Source organism: Bactrocera latifrons, unplaced genomic scaffold, assembly GCF_001853355.1.
Source record: "Bactrocera latifrons isolate USDA-ARS-PBARC rearing strain unplaced genomic scaffold, ASM185335v1 scaffold_48, whole genome shotgun sequence".
Taxonomy (NCBI): domain Eukaryota; kingdom Metazoa; phylum Arthropoda; class Insecta; order Diptera; family Tephritidae; genus Bactrocera; species Bactrocera latifrons.
This window is the reverse complement of record NW_017537134.1, coordinates 48,891-65,999: the sequence shown is the minus strand read 5'-3', so window position 1 is coordinate 65,999 and position 17,109 is coordinate 48,891. Positions and strand designations below refer to the sequence as shown.

At 36.0% G+C, this 17,109-nt stretch overlaps 1 protein-coding gene across 1 annotated transcript in view; it reads right to left on the bottom strand.

The window, feature by feature from the left end:
* Positions 1 to 9,034, bottom strand: part of LOC108973427 — a 56,732-nt gene extending 47,698 nt beyond the window's left edge. The window contains exons 1-2 of the mRNA XM_018940685.1: positions 7,577 to 9,034; positions 4,914 to 5,281 (exon numbers count right to left, since the gene is read on the bottom strand). Of these exons, the coding sequence (XP_018796230.1) occupies positions 4,914 to 5,281; positions 7,577 to 9,005 (1,797 nt within the window). The 5' untranslated portion in view covers positions 9,006 to 9,034. The remainder of the gene's footprint in view (positions 1 to 4,913; positions 5,282 to 7,576) is intronic.
* Positions 9,035 to 17,109: the final 8,075 nt, after the last annotated feature.

The following is a 17,109-nucleotide window of genomic DNA, read 5'->3' as shown; positions in this document are numbered from 1 at the left end:
TCACTCATTATGCTGAGCAATTAAAAGATAAATATAGCAAGTGCTATTACAATTTTGAGCTAAAATTTTATCTATTTTAATGAAAAACTATGTTTCTTTTTTGTTAGTAAAATGTTTTTCAGCTTATGATGATTGTATAGAAGTGTTTTTACAACCAACCTTATAATGGTTCTTAATCTATGTCAATAGTGGTCTGAAGACATTCCACGTTTACCTAGTTTCAGACACGTCCAAACTACTCGCCAAACTTAAATAACTATCAAAGAGTACTTGGAAATTTTAAATGCTGGATGCAGAGGCAAATTCGGTCATCTCGCTTGATAACATAGAAATGACTGCAGGTGTAATAAAATGCAGTTTAAGTGACTAACTTTTTGCCCTTGTACATGGCACGTGCCGCAAAAGCATGAATGAAGGTTGCACTACTATTTATTAACAACTAGGCTGTATGTGTTGCTGAAACCTAATGGGCACTGAAGACACGGAAACGAAAAACGAGACAAATATTCATGTATGACTGTTTAAGGGGCACGTAACCCCGACTTTAAATGGTAAATATATTCGTTTTTATAAATATAATGATATCAAGCATATTTCAGTATACATATTTATAAATATATAGAAATTCAAACAAACCTTTTCGGTATGACTTCATGTGAAACACACGCAATTTTATAAAAAAAAAATTGTTGAATAATCGGTTACATAGCCTGTGGTGCAACGGGTCTCATGTGGCAAGAAAGGCTGAAAATATAGAACTCTATTTCTCGGATATTTCAATTCAGAATTTACAAATGTCTCGACATAACTGCGTCACTGTATTTCAATATACAGTTATTTAATCAACTTCAGAGTATTAAGACACACGTATATATAGGTATATGTATTTAACCAAGCAAATTGTGTACCCACTCGTATGAGTATTGTGCCACAGGTCGTTATCGCAAATGATGCAGCAAAATTCAAAAGCCACAGCAGCTTCACTTTCGCTATTAATTATTGAAGCAAGCGATGCTGTGGCACTAATACTACCTTAAACTCATGGAGAGGATGCATTGCCTATGAATACATATGAGTATGCAAAGATTCTATAGCAATGCTTTTGTATGTGTAATAAATGTATATATACATACATTTGAATACACACTGTAATTGCTAAATATTTCTGCATGGATTAAGGCATTTGCACTTCCCAATTTAAAATGGGAATTTATGTACAAATCAATTTATTATGTCTGTTCTACTTCAGTTTTATACTCATACATGTATACTTGTTCGACAGTTACATAAGAGTAAATTAATTTTTATATTTTATTGTGTTTTATATGTGTAGTTTTGATCAAAACTGATATTACTTAGAGATTACTTGATTTCACTGAAATTTCTTGTTATTTAATATGACTTGAAATAGATTACAGAAAATTGGAGTCAGCCTGAGGTGAGCTAACATTGTGTAACTTTTGAGTGATGCAATCTATGCTGATAGCATGTTGAGCTGTTTTAAATACTCATGACCACAGCAATGCTCTGCATACAAGAATTTAATTTGAGATCTCGTGATATGAATACATCCAAAATATTATACCAGGTTAGTGACAAATTTCTGTTGAAATTTAATTTATAACATTGAAGGCTTTGTCACAAGTAATTAGCTCCCAATAGACTGCTGCCTGCGTAAATTCATCACTTGCGTTGGAAATCCAGTATCTAGAAAGTTAAAATACGTGATGTACTGTTGCCTTAAGTGTAAACTGTCTCCAAAATACTCAATTCCAAGCTGAACAATTTTACAGACAAAAATCTGTAGGTAAGCATATCATATTGGATTATTATTAAAACGCATATTCAAGTTTACAATTTCAGAAACCTAAACTACAACAAAGAATCTCCCGAAGTAGCTAAAAAATGTCTGAGCCAAGTCGAACGCCAAGTCACTGTTGCAGCCTCGATGCACAAACATATATTAACCAAAAAAAAAAAAATACCATTTATATATCTTCGTTAATGTATATACGCATGGCATAACTCGTATTTCAATGCTTAAGCACTTTCTCATTTATTCGTTTGCCACAATTAGTGCTTGTTGTGTGTGTTTTACTTTCATCAAGTTCCACAACTTGAGCGCACGCAAATGAATTATACACGCCTATGTGCGGTGGGAGTGTGTGCTTTTCTGTGGCGCGCTGAGAATTTGTTATGTCCTTTGTGGCACGTTTCTGTGTGTTCTGCTTGAACGCACACGTAAATAGAATTATTTGTATATGTATGCATATAACATTGAGCAAATAGTTGATAGAGAAATCTACTTCGTTCTTACTGCTATAGTTTAAGTGTATTTGATACTAAGGCTGGTGAGTCTCTATTTTGCAGCTAGCGAATTTCCCCTTCCTTTTGAGTAGGCTATATTAAAAGTTTAAAAATAAACTTAAGTTTTTGCAAAATCTTGATAAAATTGACATTTATTTTTTATTCTTGATTTTTTATTTTATTCATTCATTTCCTTGTCCTTTATTTTGTATTTCCTTCAACTGCCCACACTTTCCATAATATAAATTACTCATCGTTTTTGATGATTGTCAAAGGCTTCACTTTGTCCCTCAATTTTTAATAAATAATTTATCTACTTAGCTTGTGTTTCATAGTTGTACAGGCCTCCGCGTGTTTTGCTTTCATCAGCTTTTGCACTCTCTACTCGCGCACTCACTTCCACAGCAAGTGCACTTATGTAGTGCACTCGAGTAATACAAACAACGTGGCAAGTGTCGCTAGCATAGAAATATTTCGAAACAGCTACAAATAGCAGAAGAACTCACGAGTATCCACAAGTTCATGAACAAGTACACTGTGTACTCTACTCAAGTGAACACTGCAGCCAACTATGGTTTATGTATGAAATGTGGACGAGCCACAAATTAATTTACATAATGAAAGAAAAAATCTCGGACGAGTTTTGTCATTTATGAAAATAATGCAATTATGAAAACTAATTGTCATTGAATAAATTCATATTTTGAATGAACAAATTGCTCTTCTTGTGCTGGCAGATACAATTTTAATAGTCCAAATAATCTTAAATTATATATAGTACGTAGATACTAAATTTTTAGAGGAGACATACGGCTAATATCAACTTTGCCCTAGGTCTAAATCAAGTGATTGCAGTATCACAAGATCACCAAAAGAAATTCAACGAACGAATGCTGAAAGTGTATAACGATTATTCACTTACAATTATAACAGTATAAAGATGGGTTGCTGAATTTAAACGTGGTCGTAAAATCAACGGGGTCACCACCAGAAATTATAGCCAGAATACAGGATGTGGTTTTGGAAGATCATCGATTGACTGAGAGAGATTTAGTAGAGTCTTTATACACCTCATTAGGCAGTGTGAGCCATATTTTAAGTGAAGTTTTGGGTATTAGAAAGTTGTGTGCACAATGGGTGCCGCATTCACCAACCATAGAACAAAAGCGCATTCTAATGCGACTTTCTCAGCAACTTTTGGAGCATTTTAAAAAGAGTAAAGTGGATTTTGTGCGTCGACTCATCACTATGGATGAGACGTGGGTCTATTGCCATGATCTTGAATCAAAACAAGAGGCTAAAGAGTGATGTGAACCTCTTTGTTCGGCTGCGAAACGAGTTCGTGTCCGACCAGTTTATTGGGATGCGAGAAGAATTTCGTTTGTGGATTACTTGCAAACTGGTAAAACAATTAATTCTGCATATTATTGTAACCTTTTGGACCAGTTGMAGGAAAAAATTCGTGAAAAAAGACCCGGTTTGCAGAAGAAAAAATCATATTTCATCAGGACAATGCACCGTGTCACAGGATCGTTTGGACAATGGCTAAAATCCATGTATTAAAGCTCGAATTGTTGGAGCATCCAATGTATTCACCAGACCTCCGGATTCTCACTGCACTAATGGGATCCACAGATTGGAGGATCGTTGGAGCAAGTACATTAGTGTTCAAAGAGATTATACTGAATAATAGAGTGTATTTTAAATTATAAAATTGTGTTTCCAATACCAAAACTTATTGAGCAACCTGGTATATTACTCCTCAAAGATGTATATTTGCATATTATTCAAAAGCAAATAGGCCAGAAGGTATGGGAAACTAGCTATCTAAATTCTCAAAATTTTTTAAAATAGGTTGATCATAGTTATAGAAAAGCACAAGACTCTCGCCGAAATACTTGTCAGAAAGACAATAATATCTAAATAATACTTCTCCGACATTTGATAATTGAAGAGAAGGCCTCCCTAAACTCGAATGATGCAACTATGAGTCAAGAAAATCAACAAAAGATAGTCTAGATTGCTTAAAAGTACGGAGCTTTTATTTCTTATAAAACACAGAAAAATTATGAGCAATATTTTAATTCCAAAAATAGCGAATAATTTGCCTATAGCGCAGACCATTGTTAATAACTACTTATGCATGATAGACTAACAAATATGTTCCTTTTATACAGTATAAAGGAACACACACTATTTCTTTCGATTTCGACTAATCAGGTTACCAGATGATGTAAAGGTGCGAAAACAAAAAAAATATTAGTGCATATATTATATGCTAACCATAAGTTTTAGGCATGAACAAGCTAGCACCAAAATTGCACAAGCTATTTGGGAAATAATCATAATAACCATAAAGCTATAAACACTTTCTAGCAGAGCACCAATCAACCAAACCTTCAGGAGTAAGCGCAGCTTTATTAATAATAATGATAAATAATTATATCCTGCATCTCGTACACTTTATAAGAACAACAGAGCAAAACCAAAAGATTAAAATTTCACAATAAACTATCTTTTCGCTTGTCGCTTGCGCAAAGCCGCAAACCAAGCCTGATTGTAAGTATGTGGAATATACAAAGCAATTATGGCCTTCTTTCACTCACCTTCATTCGCGGACACGGCCAAACGAGTACTGTTTTATTAAAATCTCGTGACAGCTGCTCGGCCAAGTGACAGTAGGCGACAAGTGGCGCATTACTTGACGTTGATGACTTTTTCATTTCGCCAACCTTCGAGAAAGCCGCTGTTGCATTATTAATCTGTGCCGGTGCTACAAATTGCTGTTGATGGTGCTGCTGCTGTTGTTGCTGTGATTGCCGCTGACTTGGCCGTGTTGCCGCTGTTGCCGTTGCTGCTGATGATCTTCCATTCAGCGGCAGCTCTTCGTCAGCGAGATTAATCCCGGTATTTAAGGTTTTCACCACAGTTGTATATTTCGGGTGTTCGAGTAATTTAATGAAGCCACTTAAATCTGCGTTCGTGTGTGTGCGCGTGTTCATGCAACAGAAATCAGTTGAAAGAAGAAGGTAAAGATAAATACATAAGCGTTGAAATTTATGCGTATAATCTTTTTTACGAGTGTGAAGTGAAATGTTTATTGAGGGTGTTAAACAACTTATATATTTTATAAACTGTATAAATTTTGTCAGCGCAAAAGGATAATTATTTTGAATGTTGCGGCACCACCATGCCGAAAATAAGTAGCATATTTTGTCCGTTTATGCCTGAGTATATTTTAATGCGAAAATATTTTTATTTTTTGCTGTTGTTTTATAAATTTAATACACTCGGTCGTAAAAAATTTAAAGGCTTTATACTGATTTTTTGAAAAGCTCAGTGAAGAAGCGAACCCTGACCATTGGTAAACGCTTATGAAATCTTCATGTTGAGAAAATAAGCAGCATCAACATAAGGATGCATCTTTAATGGGAAAAGTCGTCGAAACMTTATTCCCGAAATACRACCGGATTTCCTACGTCAAGCAAAGAAACGTCATCCCCGTTAGTCGCAGTATCGACGAAATGTGCAGTAAGTGGTGAAAGATGAAAAGTGGCACAAAAAACTGCTGCGCTGATTACCCTGGATGTCAGAAATGTGTTCAACACGACAAATTGGGCACACATAATCAAAGTCTGGATAAAATACGCGCCCCTGAATACCTCGTAAACATTATAACGAGTTATTTTAAGAGCAAACACCAAAAGCTACTCTATCTCGAGTGGAGTACCCAAGGCTCAGGCAACCAACCGACGTGAAACTAATAGCATTTGTGGACGATCTCATTGTGGTAGCGGTGGCCAAGCAATTAGCCGACCTGAAAAATAAATGCAATGAGTGTTTAAATGATCTACCATAAGGATTCTCTTCTGTGAGTCTGGAACTAGYGGAGCACAAAAACGAATTTTTACTCATAAGCATTAGGAATGTAGAAGAACGAATAAGGCTGAAGTATATGGAAGTAATATTGGATTCCAAATTAAAATTTAAGCAACACTTGAAGTATTCTTCCGGTAARAYAAACAAAATTTATAAAGCTCTATCGAGAATAATGACCAAAACAGGCTGTGTGCGTTCCAGGCGGCGATTCTTTATAGCGAAAGCAATGAGTCCCCTAATACAGTTTTCACAACCAGAAGGACACTGGCAAAGAATATTAAAGTGTATTCAATGCATAGGCTTTCTGCAATTCGAGTAATAACTGCTTCCCTGACTATATAAATATTAGCAAGTATCAATCGATGGGAGAAGGKAAAAAGGAGAGGARMAAGAGCACTAAAATGTGACAGGAGCGGTTGAGTTCTCCTTTCAAAGGACACTGGACCCACCGACTTATGCCGGGCATCCACTCGTGAATAGGCAGGGGACCTAGATTTTCATCTGACCAAACACTTAGTGCTTTAGAAGCTAATTTTTCAGATTCCACAACAACATTAGTCCGATGTGTACAGAGTTTATAGAAGATTGCCGTCGCTACAAGGGAAAACCCACACTCGGTGGTATTTTTACAGACAATAATTTAAAGATACTCATATCAGCGAATCGTCAGCCTTCATAATGAGAAAACTGAGAACTCTGCAACATATTAGGTGACTTAAATGTCTTGTACCTCCTACATAGTAATTCTTAGCCGGTGGTTCCCTGGGAGAGTCATGAGCCTACCTACCCCCAAGTTAAATATTTGTATCTAAGATCGGATAAAAACTGCTGAATATATTCCTACTGATCATTAAAAATATGTTTCCCGTACGACAAGAACTATCAATATTAAACTCAGAGAATGAGAGAAAGAGTTTCTACTATCGCTGATGTATCTAGACCGCCGTCTAAAATAAATATCATATATCGAATACTTGGTGCCACTTGGTTCAGTTATTAAATCAGAATCAGTAATTCCAGAATATAGCATTGTCTTGATCGCCAGTGGTGTACAGTTCTCAATTGTGTTTATAAACCAGCAATAACTATAAAATAACTTTCTATTATTGCATTTTTTGCATCCCTAATGTTAACAAATGATAAGCAAGACCGGCACACATCTTGGTGTAGCATGCTAATATAACCTAAATAATAGCTTTAAAACACCCTGCCGTGTCTAAAATCGCCAAGTTCAATAGTTAACAAAACTATTATGGGCAAGTCGGTACTCAGTGAAAAATACAATAATTCCTATGTAAAGCATTTTGTACAAATGTGTTGCTCGTCTATTTGCGAAATAACGGTGGTAGAAATGTGCCTGTTGGTATGTGAATCATGTCGCGGTACTTACCGTCATCACGTAGAAAATCGACAGTGACATTTTGCAGATTGACATGAAAGAAATCCAGAAAATTGTAAAAGCCCTGCTGCACATGCAACACGTCCAAAATGCGGGATGGTATTAAAACGCCCACATGTTGCTGGTGTACGGCGGTATGCCGTTGTTGTCGCAGCGGTTCGTATTCGGGAACGTGCTGAGCATCCTGTTGCAGCTGTTCGTCCAYTCGCTGCCGCCGTTCCGTTCCATTTGATTGCTGTTGGCGCTTTTGTGCTGACAGTGGCTTTGAAGTTGATAATTGTTCTTGCGCCGCATGTTGTAGTGGTTTTTGTTGTTGTCTCCCTTGAAGTGGCTTTGGCTTGCGCTGCTTGCGTATCTCCGGTCTTGCGTGTTTTTGTTGTAGTTGTCTTTTTGGTTCATTCTCCTTATTTGCTGATTTCCGTCGCCGCTGTTTAAGTGGAGTTGGCAGCTGTTGCTGCGACATTTTGGTTGGAAACTTTGGCGACTTCTTCATTTCGGAGGATAAGTGAGCGCGTGCAAGACTTTCGCTAAGCGTTGCTGTCGTTGTGCGTGTTTCCTTTGTTGCTGTTGTTGCTAATGGCTGCTGTGTTGTGTCAAATTGCTGTCGTGGTCGATGTATTTGCTCATCTCGGCGTTGTTGYTTCGCTTGCGGTCGCCATTGTTGCTGTTCGCTGGCAAACTCACCCCGCTGCAATTGCTGCACACGTTGTTGTTGCGCACTATCTGCCATTCTTTGGCGTTTTTGTCGTTCTGTTGTCGAGTCAATATTTGCAACATTTTGTCCACCTGAGAGTTCTCCAACACTCTGCAATTTTGTGGTTGCCACAGTTGCATTTGGCGCTGCAGCCGCTGTTGACTGCGTTGTTGGTGTTGCTGCAATTAATTTGTGCTGTGTTTGCGCCACATCATGAGCCTCAGCGAGGAACTGTTGCACACGAGCCGACTCCACTGTGCTCATTAATTCTCCGACAACTGGGTGTCTAATACGTGGGGCATCCAGCAAGTGGTCTCGTCTGGTGTTGGAGGCTTTTATTGTTGTATTGTACTCCGATATCGTGTGCGGCTCTTCAAGTGCTGCCAACTCTTCCTTTTCTTGCGGCTGACTTTGCTCTTCAGCGCAAACCTCAGAGGATCTACTTTTCTTGTTGTTGCTTTTTTTGTTATTTTGCTTACACACCTTATCAACTATCACTGCTGCTCTGACAGCTGTCACGTTTGCGGTTGTGGTTTTTTGTGCCTGTCTTATTGCAGCTACCGTTGTCAGCTCACCTATGGTGTCAGCAGTCGATGCATTCAAACGTTCAATGGCAACTTTTTCGGTGGTACAATGCACACCCACTAACTGTTGGGAATCGAGGAGTAGGAAGAAAGCTGTCAGCAGCAGAAATAATTTACCAATTTGACAGATTGTTAACTTCATTTAGGCGACGACACCGACGAAAGGCGCATTCAGCATGTATTCAAGCGTGTGAATTAAGCTCTTAATGTTGTTGTTGTTTTTGTTGTATATAATTTTTTTGTGACTTCAATTGCAATGTTGTTGTGCACTGTCAGAAGTGTCTTTGAAAGCATATTTTTCTGTATATATTCACATCATCGCCATGCGCCTGTGGTTATGCAATGGAGATGCGCGTTTTTGCAATTGTTCTTTCTTTTGTCGAACATCATCATCATTTTCCACACCAGAAAATAAATTTTTAATATAAATTTGCTTGTGTGTTTTTTAGTCAGCGTGTTCATCATATATTTGGCTATATTTTTCATCCTTTTTGGCACATAGTTGGAAGAGACTGCAAAATAGAAAGATAAAATATTTTTTTAAATATATTATAGCCGTCTTTCTTAACAGCTATAAATTGAGGGTATATCTTCCAGTATTGATAGATTAAAAACTTGTATGTATATATAGTGCCTATCGGAATACTTGCGAACAAGTGAGTCAGTATAAAAATGACAATAGGCAATCGCCTTATTTTCTACCAAATTTGGTCGCGCTGTCATTTAACATTTCATAACCATTACTCAGATTGGTTTAAGATATATCAGGGTACGAAAATATCGAAAGATTATTATAGTGGAGGATCCCGCAAAAGAGTGGCTTACCCTCTGCTATTCTTTTTATTTTATGTGGTAAAATACACAAAACTTATATTCGTGAAATTCTGGATGAGCTATACTCAAAGATATCTATATACGAGTGGCCGATGAAAGCCGCTACCAAAAAAAAATTAAATAACTTTTTTGCTATTTAATGAATCTGGTTAATTTTGTTTTTTTTTTTTCTTTTTTTTTGCAGATTGACTTTTACATTTGACATTTTTTTGATAATTGGGATACTGAAACAAAAATTTGGATTGTCCGCCACTATCACGCACTGGAGTCCATAGTTTCGGTTCAATGAGAGTATAGGCGCACGTTTGGCGGCAATCCTCCGAGCAGATGGACCATAATGAGACTTGTAAACAGACAGTCATTACAGTCAATTATGCACAAAGATTTGGACTTATTCCCATACAAAATTCAAATGGCCAACAAACTGAATACTGCAGACTTGCCGATTGGCTTGGAATTTTGCCAGAAGATGCTTCAAATGGTGGAAGAGGATGGAAACATGTAGAACTGTCTTTTCATGTCTGACGAGGCCCATTTCGATTTAAACGGCAACATAAACAAACAAAATTGTCAAATATGGAGTGCTTCCAACCCACAGACACTCCATGAGAGGGAATTGCATCCACTTCGTGTCACAGTGTGGTGTGCAGTTTCATCACGCAGCATTGTCGGGCCCTACTTCTTCGAAGAAACGGTCACACCGTTACGGTTACTGGAGACAGTTACTTAAGCATGTTGAGAGAGTTTTTCTATCTAGAATTACGGCGAATGAGAATTTCTTTCAACTCTGTGTGGTTKCAGCAAGATGGTGCAGCTCCTCACATAGCCCAACCTGTTATGACAGAATTGCGACGAAAATTTCCCAATAAGCTGATATCCAGAAACTCCACATTCCGTTGGCCACCCAGGTCGTCTGACCTTACTGCATCCGACTTTTTCTTGTGGGGTTATTGCAAACAGGAAGTCTACAAAGCAAAACCAACAAAYYTGAATGAACTAAGGCAATCCATTCGAGAAACAATTGCGGCTATTCCTGTCTCAAYTCTCCAAGCAGTAATGAACAACTTTTTGGTAAGATGCCACACATGCATCAACGAGCATGGGGGGCATTTAAATTCCATTGTTTTTAAAACTAATTAAGCTATATTTAATAAAATTGAATGAGCTTTAACATGAATAAAAGAAAAATGAATTCCATACACTGAAAAAAAAATTATATGAATTTCTTAATGTAATGTAATGTTTCAAAATTCATCAGCCACCCGTATATATATATATAAACTTGGTAATTGAGAACATTGTTTTCGCAAAGGGTATTTTTCGTTTTCTATGCTGGCCTTTCTTTCTTACTGCATTTTAGCATTTGTAGTACGCGTTGAAAACATTCACAGCATTTGCGGTTGTCACTGATGAAATTTCTCTCCACTTGGCATCTGAATTGTTTGAGTTTTACACTTTGATGCGCTCTTACCTGCCGACTGAGCTGCTTCTTTTATGATTCTTTTTTTTTTTACTTCGCTTTCATTGTCTTTTCCACCTTTTGGTTTCTTTTATTTCGCTGATTATGCGGCCGTTTCCTTGTCTCCGCTTGTTTTGAAGAGAATTTCCATAATTGCGCTCGGCAAGCAAAAGCAAAAACAAAAGCAACACTGCAATGAAATGAAGTAAACGAAGTTGTGCAAAAAATACAAGCGAACATAACATAAGACTAAAAAAATAAGAGGAAAAAAATGTGAAAAATCAGCGTAGCTAAAATTAAGAAGGACTAAAAGTAAACAAACGCTGAGAATTTGCAAGCAGTGCTAGATTCAGATTCGCGCTGCCGTTATTTGTGGTGTATAACATTGCGGGTTGCTTTAATCGAAATATTAAGCTGAACGGCTCTTTATAATTGTTGCGAAAATATGCGCTTATTACTCGTTGCTTTTGTATTATATTATATAAAACAACAGCTAACCAACTTTGCTGTAAACCAAATAAAGAAATAGAAAAAGCATTATTTATTTGTTCTCATTTTATTTGATGGTATTTTCGAAAGAGTTTTTAAACTTTGCACTTGAATAAATTATCTGTACCCTTAAGTAAAGCACACGCGAAGACCTCGGTGTAATTATTATAGAAAAAGTTGCGTTATTTTAAAACCATTGAAATTTTAATAAGGGAAAAGTAAACAGTAAAAAAGTTGCCTTTTTCATATTTTTAGCTTTGCTGAACTTTAATAAGCCAAGCATTTTTGCTGAACTTTCACTTTTCTTTTGCCACTTTACGGCTTTTCTGTTTTTAATTTTCACTAATTGGCTTCGCTTGTAACCCTAAAGTTTGCACGAAGCAACTTAATTTGATCGTGAAATAAGTATTTTTATTTGTTGTTACTGTTGTATACTTAAGAAAAAGTAGACGATACTCTCCCGAAATGAAAGTATGTTTTATAAAAAAAAGAGAAATTGTTGAATAATAAGTCGGGCAGTATGTTTTAGGAAAAAATGTGTGCCCTTTTTGACAAATTTATTCGAGACTTGAAATAGCAATTTATAATAATGCCTTAGATTCGGGTGCTTTAAGTTGTGATAAAATATAAATAATAATAAAAGATTTTACTCGGAAACCCTACAAAGTATATGTCTATATAAAGCTGCCATTAAACTGAGCAATCGGAATCAAAGCCATGTATGGACAAATGTTTCATTTCACGTGAAATCTTTACGAAATTTGGCATGGATGAGTAATAATGCAATATCCGAAGAAATTGTTCAGATAGGTTCACTATAGCATATAGCTGTCATGTAAACTGACCAATCGAACTCAAGTCCTTGCATGGAATACTTTTTTATATTTTTTTCACCGAAGCGCTAGCATCAACGAAAAATGTTCGGATCGCTGGAGCATACAGCTCCTATATAAACTGACTGATCAAAATAAAGATTAGCATTTCTGACATGCAAGATTCTAAAAATTAAAACCTCAACACGTTTATTAATCAACATAGATGTTACATTTCATTCATAAATTTTTAATTCATTTCATTATTATTGTATATATCTTAAGAATACATCTTAACCAAAATATTTACACTACCCGGCACACAATGTTACTCATACGCCCTGTCATATCCAACTTGTATTAGCCACGTAAAATACTAAGCTTCTAAAATGTTCTAGTTTATTTATATTAATTTGATGAATTGCAAATACACACTCTTGTTCTTTAATTATAGCAAGCATTTTAAACGATGCAGATTTCAATGAATTTCAATTAAATTAAAAGTGTTTGAAAAGCAATAGTATATGAACAAAGAGACAGTTTTTGAGAAAAGCCAAACTGCTTTCGTCATTCGTGCAAATCATTCTGAAAATATCAAAGCGTTATCTCAGTCTTTCAGTGTTCACTCATATTTTTTGCATCATTTCTATCACTTGCTTTCAAATTGTAAGCTGCAAGTAAAGAGAAAACCTATTTTGCATAAATATAATATATAAATATTATATATGTCTGTGTAACAGTAAAATTCTGAGACAAATCTAGGAATTTACATACGCTTTCCTCCTTTTCCTAATCTTGTTGTTTACTTCGTTTSCAACAGTGAAATAAGCACAGCACATACGAGCACACATGTACGGGCTCTGTCGTTTATTGGTGAATGTCTGTATGTAGATCGACTTAGTATAATTTACATACATTACCAGCAAGCAAATTGATTTAGAGTTTGTGATGAAATTTTATTYTGAAAATGCATGTAAGCAGCTTTCTGGGGAGTTTTAGTGCTGTTGTATAAGCAGTAATGGAAGAGATTTTTCTAAATTTTATTGACTTGCTGCCGTGCAAAGGGAAATGCCGGATTATTGTTTTGCGAAAATATTATTTTCAGAGCATTTCATGAAACATTTCCTAAAATGCTTTGTATAGTTTTCTTTTAGTCTTTAGTAACCCTTTAGCAAAAATATCCCACGCAAAAATATTTCTTAATCATAATTTCATTTATTTTAGTAAATTAGTAGTGTAAAAAATATATAAGTGTGGCCGACTCTCCAAACTTCTATGACATTTTTTGAAATTATTTCTCAATACATCCTTATTTTCCAACAATATGCAAACAGGTAAACAGGTGGCAACCTTAAGCTATCAAATTGGATACTGGCATTTTTAGTGTTTATGCGTGGTCGTTTTATCACTTAATTTCAATAAAAATGTATGAACAGACTTCAAGCCAAGACAAAAACCAACTCCTTGACTTACAAAAATATAAAATTGTATCAAAATCTGTTTAGGTACAAAGCTTTCGACCATGGTCGAGAGATCGTTGAAAGCATGACTCGTTCTGGACGCTCTTCGACCTCTTCAAGTGATGAAAATATTAAAGGAGTGAGGATATGGGGGTTGAAAATCAGTCAGCAAGTGTAAGAGAGATGGTAGGAGAGCTCCACATTTCTGGCTAGTCCGTTCGAGTGATTTTGATGAATATTTTGGGTATGAAACGCGTGCTTGCTTGAATTGTTCCGATAAAGCTGAATTTAAGCTTAAAGCTAAACGATTGGGACCAAAATTATAGACAAAAACGCAATGAATACAATCGATCAACCACCGTGTTCAAAGARAAAATAATGGAAAATAATATGAAATATATTATCAAAGAGACATGAGGTCTGACGATTATCGATTACCTTAAAACTAACCGCCAACTGATTTAAAACAAAYCGCTTTATAGAGAAACCCTTTAAAAATAAAGTTGAATTCAAGTCTACAAATTGGCTATATAACATTTGTAAATAAATRATATCCCTTGTACCAACCATAGCAACCAAAAATAGTCACATACATATGCACATGCTTGTTAGTCCAAATGCCAAATATTACTGCTTAGGGAGCAATCTAATGAAATAATTTTTACAGCCTATGTGGCCCTATCCTTAAATGCCMGCCAGCTGTGCTGCAATTACACGCTATGCTATTTTTGTGGAAYCCAACAGCCGAGCTTTATAGACTATTTATAGGGGTCGATGCGTACTTTATAACGCATGTAGGGAAATCATTTAGAGTGATTGAGAATATCCGCTCAGCCTAGCAGAAAATACAAGCGAAATGCGGGTGAAGGAGTAATGGCAAAAGATTCCGCGCCAACGGAAAAGAAACTAAAAATAGCAAAAACAAAATAATCATATGATACTTGTTTTGATTTCGGCTAACATTTTCGCATACACATTTGAATGTGTAAATGCGCTAGGAAAGGAAGAATTTCAGTTGTTTGTGCTATTTTCGGAATTGGCAAACTAGGTAGCTGAGGAAGTGAAATTACGAACAAGCGSTGAAAAGTTTCAAGGATTTATACTAAATGTGTAATATAAATCCCTTTTACTTAACAAAGTTACGCACAAGCAAATTAATTTAAGTTAACGGCATAGCATAGCTGACGCTATGACAGAAAAGGGCCGTGCCTTCGTTTCGGTCTGGGGCCGCTGCGCTGAAGACGGCTGCAAATCATATTTATTTGAGCGACATTTTGGACTATGTTTGCGAAATTTGTATTTATTTTATTTACTAAAAGCTAAAGGCCAAAACAATTGTTTATATATAATTAATGTATTCAACTTGACAATTTCGGTATGGAACCTACAACCCGTGTGCGAGCTGTTAACCCACCACTCAATAAAGCTTGCAAACGCGCGAAATGCGCTAGAAAACTGAAATAAATAACTTTTCATTCCCAAAACATGCGTATCACATGAGTTCATATACATACATATGTATACTTAAACATAATCACAGGCGTCTGCTTTTGTTGCAAACCGTAAAAGTCGTCTCACATTTCTGTCACATACGCTTACGGAACAGCTGCTTACTCCAGCCAGCAGACAAACTCTTATATATAGGTACACAAATACCAGTGCTTATGTATGTTAAGATTTGTATATACATATGTACATATATGGATACATATATATGCGTAGAAAAAGTTTCTACAGACGCTTGGAACAACGCGTGTTAACTGAATAAAAACATAAACAAATCCCACGCATGTCTCGTCCTCTCTGCACAGATGTAGGTGCCCACACACACATATGTATGTGTGTGTGTATGTATATTTAATGGCACTTAGAAAATTACATATAATTTATATGAACTAACGCACACACATACATACGCAAGTGTACACAAATGTGTATATAAATTGTTTACGAAGTGACCTCACTGCACGATGTTTTTAGAGAACGAATGGAGACATCCATATAATACACATGCGTAAATATACTAGGTACATCGAAACCCAAACATGTGAACTTAGTATATTGCATATAAATAGTTCTTAGTATCCGTTCCTTAAAAATAGTTTCATTCATCTGTATTAAAGTCTCGCTTTGGAGGCACTTGCTTCTTATAGCGCTAACCACTATGACCTAGTTMTACCTGATTGCTTTGTTTACTTCGAAAGTATGAAATTTCTTTGTACTTTGACCGAGTTTAAAGCTTAAACATATAAGCATGTGTACTGAAGCACTTCGAAAAATATCGGAACGCTCAAATTAACTGTTATAACGGCACTAAATAGTACAATTTTCCGCTGCAAATTGAAACATTTATGGAAAAGTACCAACTCTTCTAATTAAGTGACCTAAATAAACACAATCTTGGTCAAAAGATGGTGCTGGTGAAGGAGAAAWTTAAAGTTTATGATCGAATTGCTCTTCTTTTAAACTAACCCAGTCGTTACTTGTGCTCTCCAAAATTGAACTACAATCCAAAGAGATTTTGGATGAACACATTTTGACATAAAAAAATATTTAAAATTTTGTCTTTTTATACGAGTGTAAGCTGACTTGTCTGGTTGCTATATTAAAGCTCAGCTATCTTGTAGAAAGTATAAATTTTACAATATGATAGAGTAAACAAGAGTATCGGAGGATATAGTCATGTGTAGAAGTTCATGCAAGTGAGGAAAGTGCTCTGATTGTCATTCACTTCGGAGTGGCCGTGAGTTAACAATTCACTCACGACTTCCGGTCTTAGACCAAGTATCCACTGGGCAGCGTCATTGGCGACCTTAACGCCAAGGTGGAGAAAGAAAGTGTCGAAAGAAAGTCCCCAAATGGATTGAGGCCAGAAAACAGTTATACTATCAAATCAATTTTTGCACGGCAAACACAGAATAAACTACTAGAAGTTCTATGAATTACAGAACCGACTTTTTGACGAGCCTTTATTGATAAAAAAAAATTTCCACGGTTCTTCTAATTAATCCAATAACTTTCAAGATATATTCGAAAATACTACATACATATCTTACATGTGAAAGCTTTTCTGCAATTTGGCAATTGATAATTTGAAATACAAAGTGGAACTCGCAGTCTTTAGTAAAAACTAAAGCGCTAATTTGGATGCAGAAACACTTATATGTATATGTATATAAGAGTGAAACTATA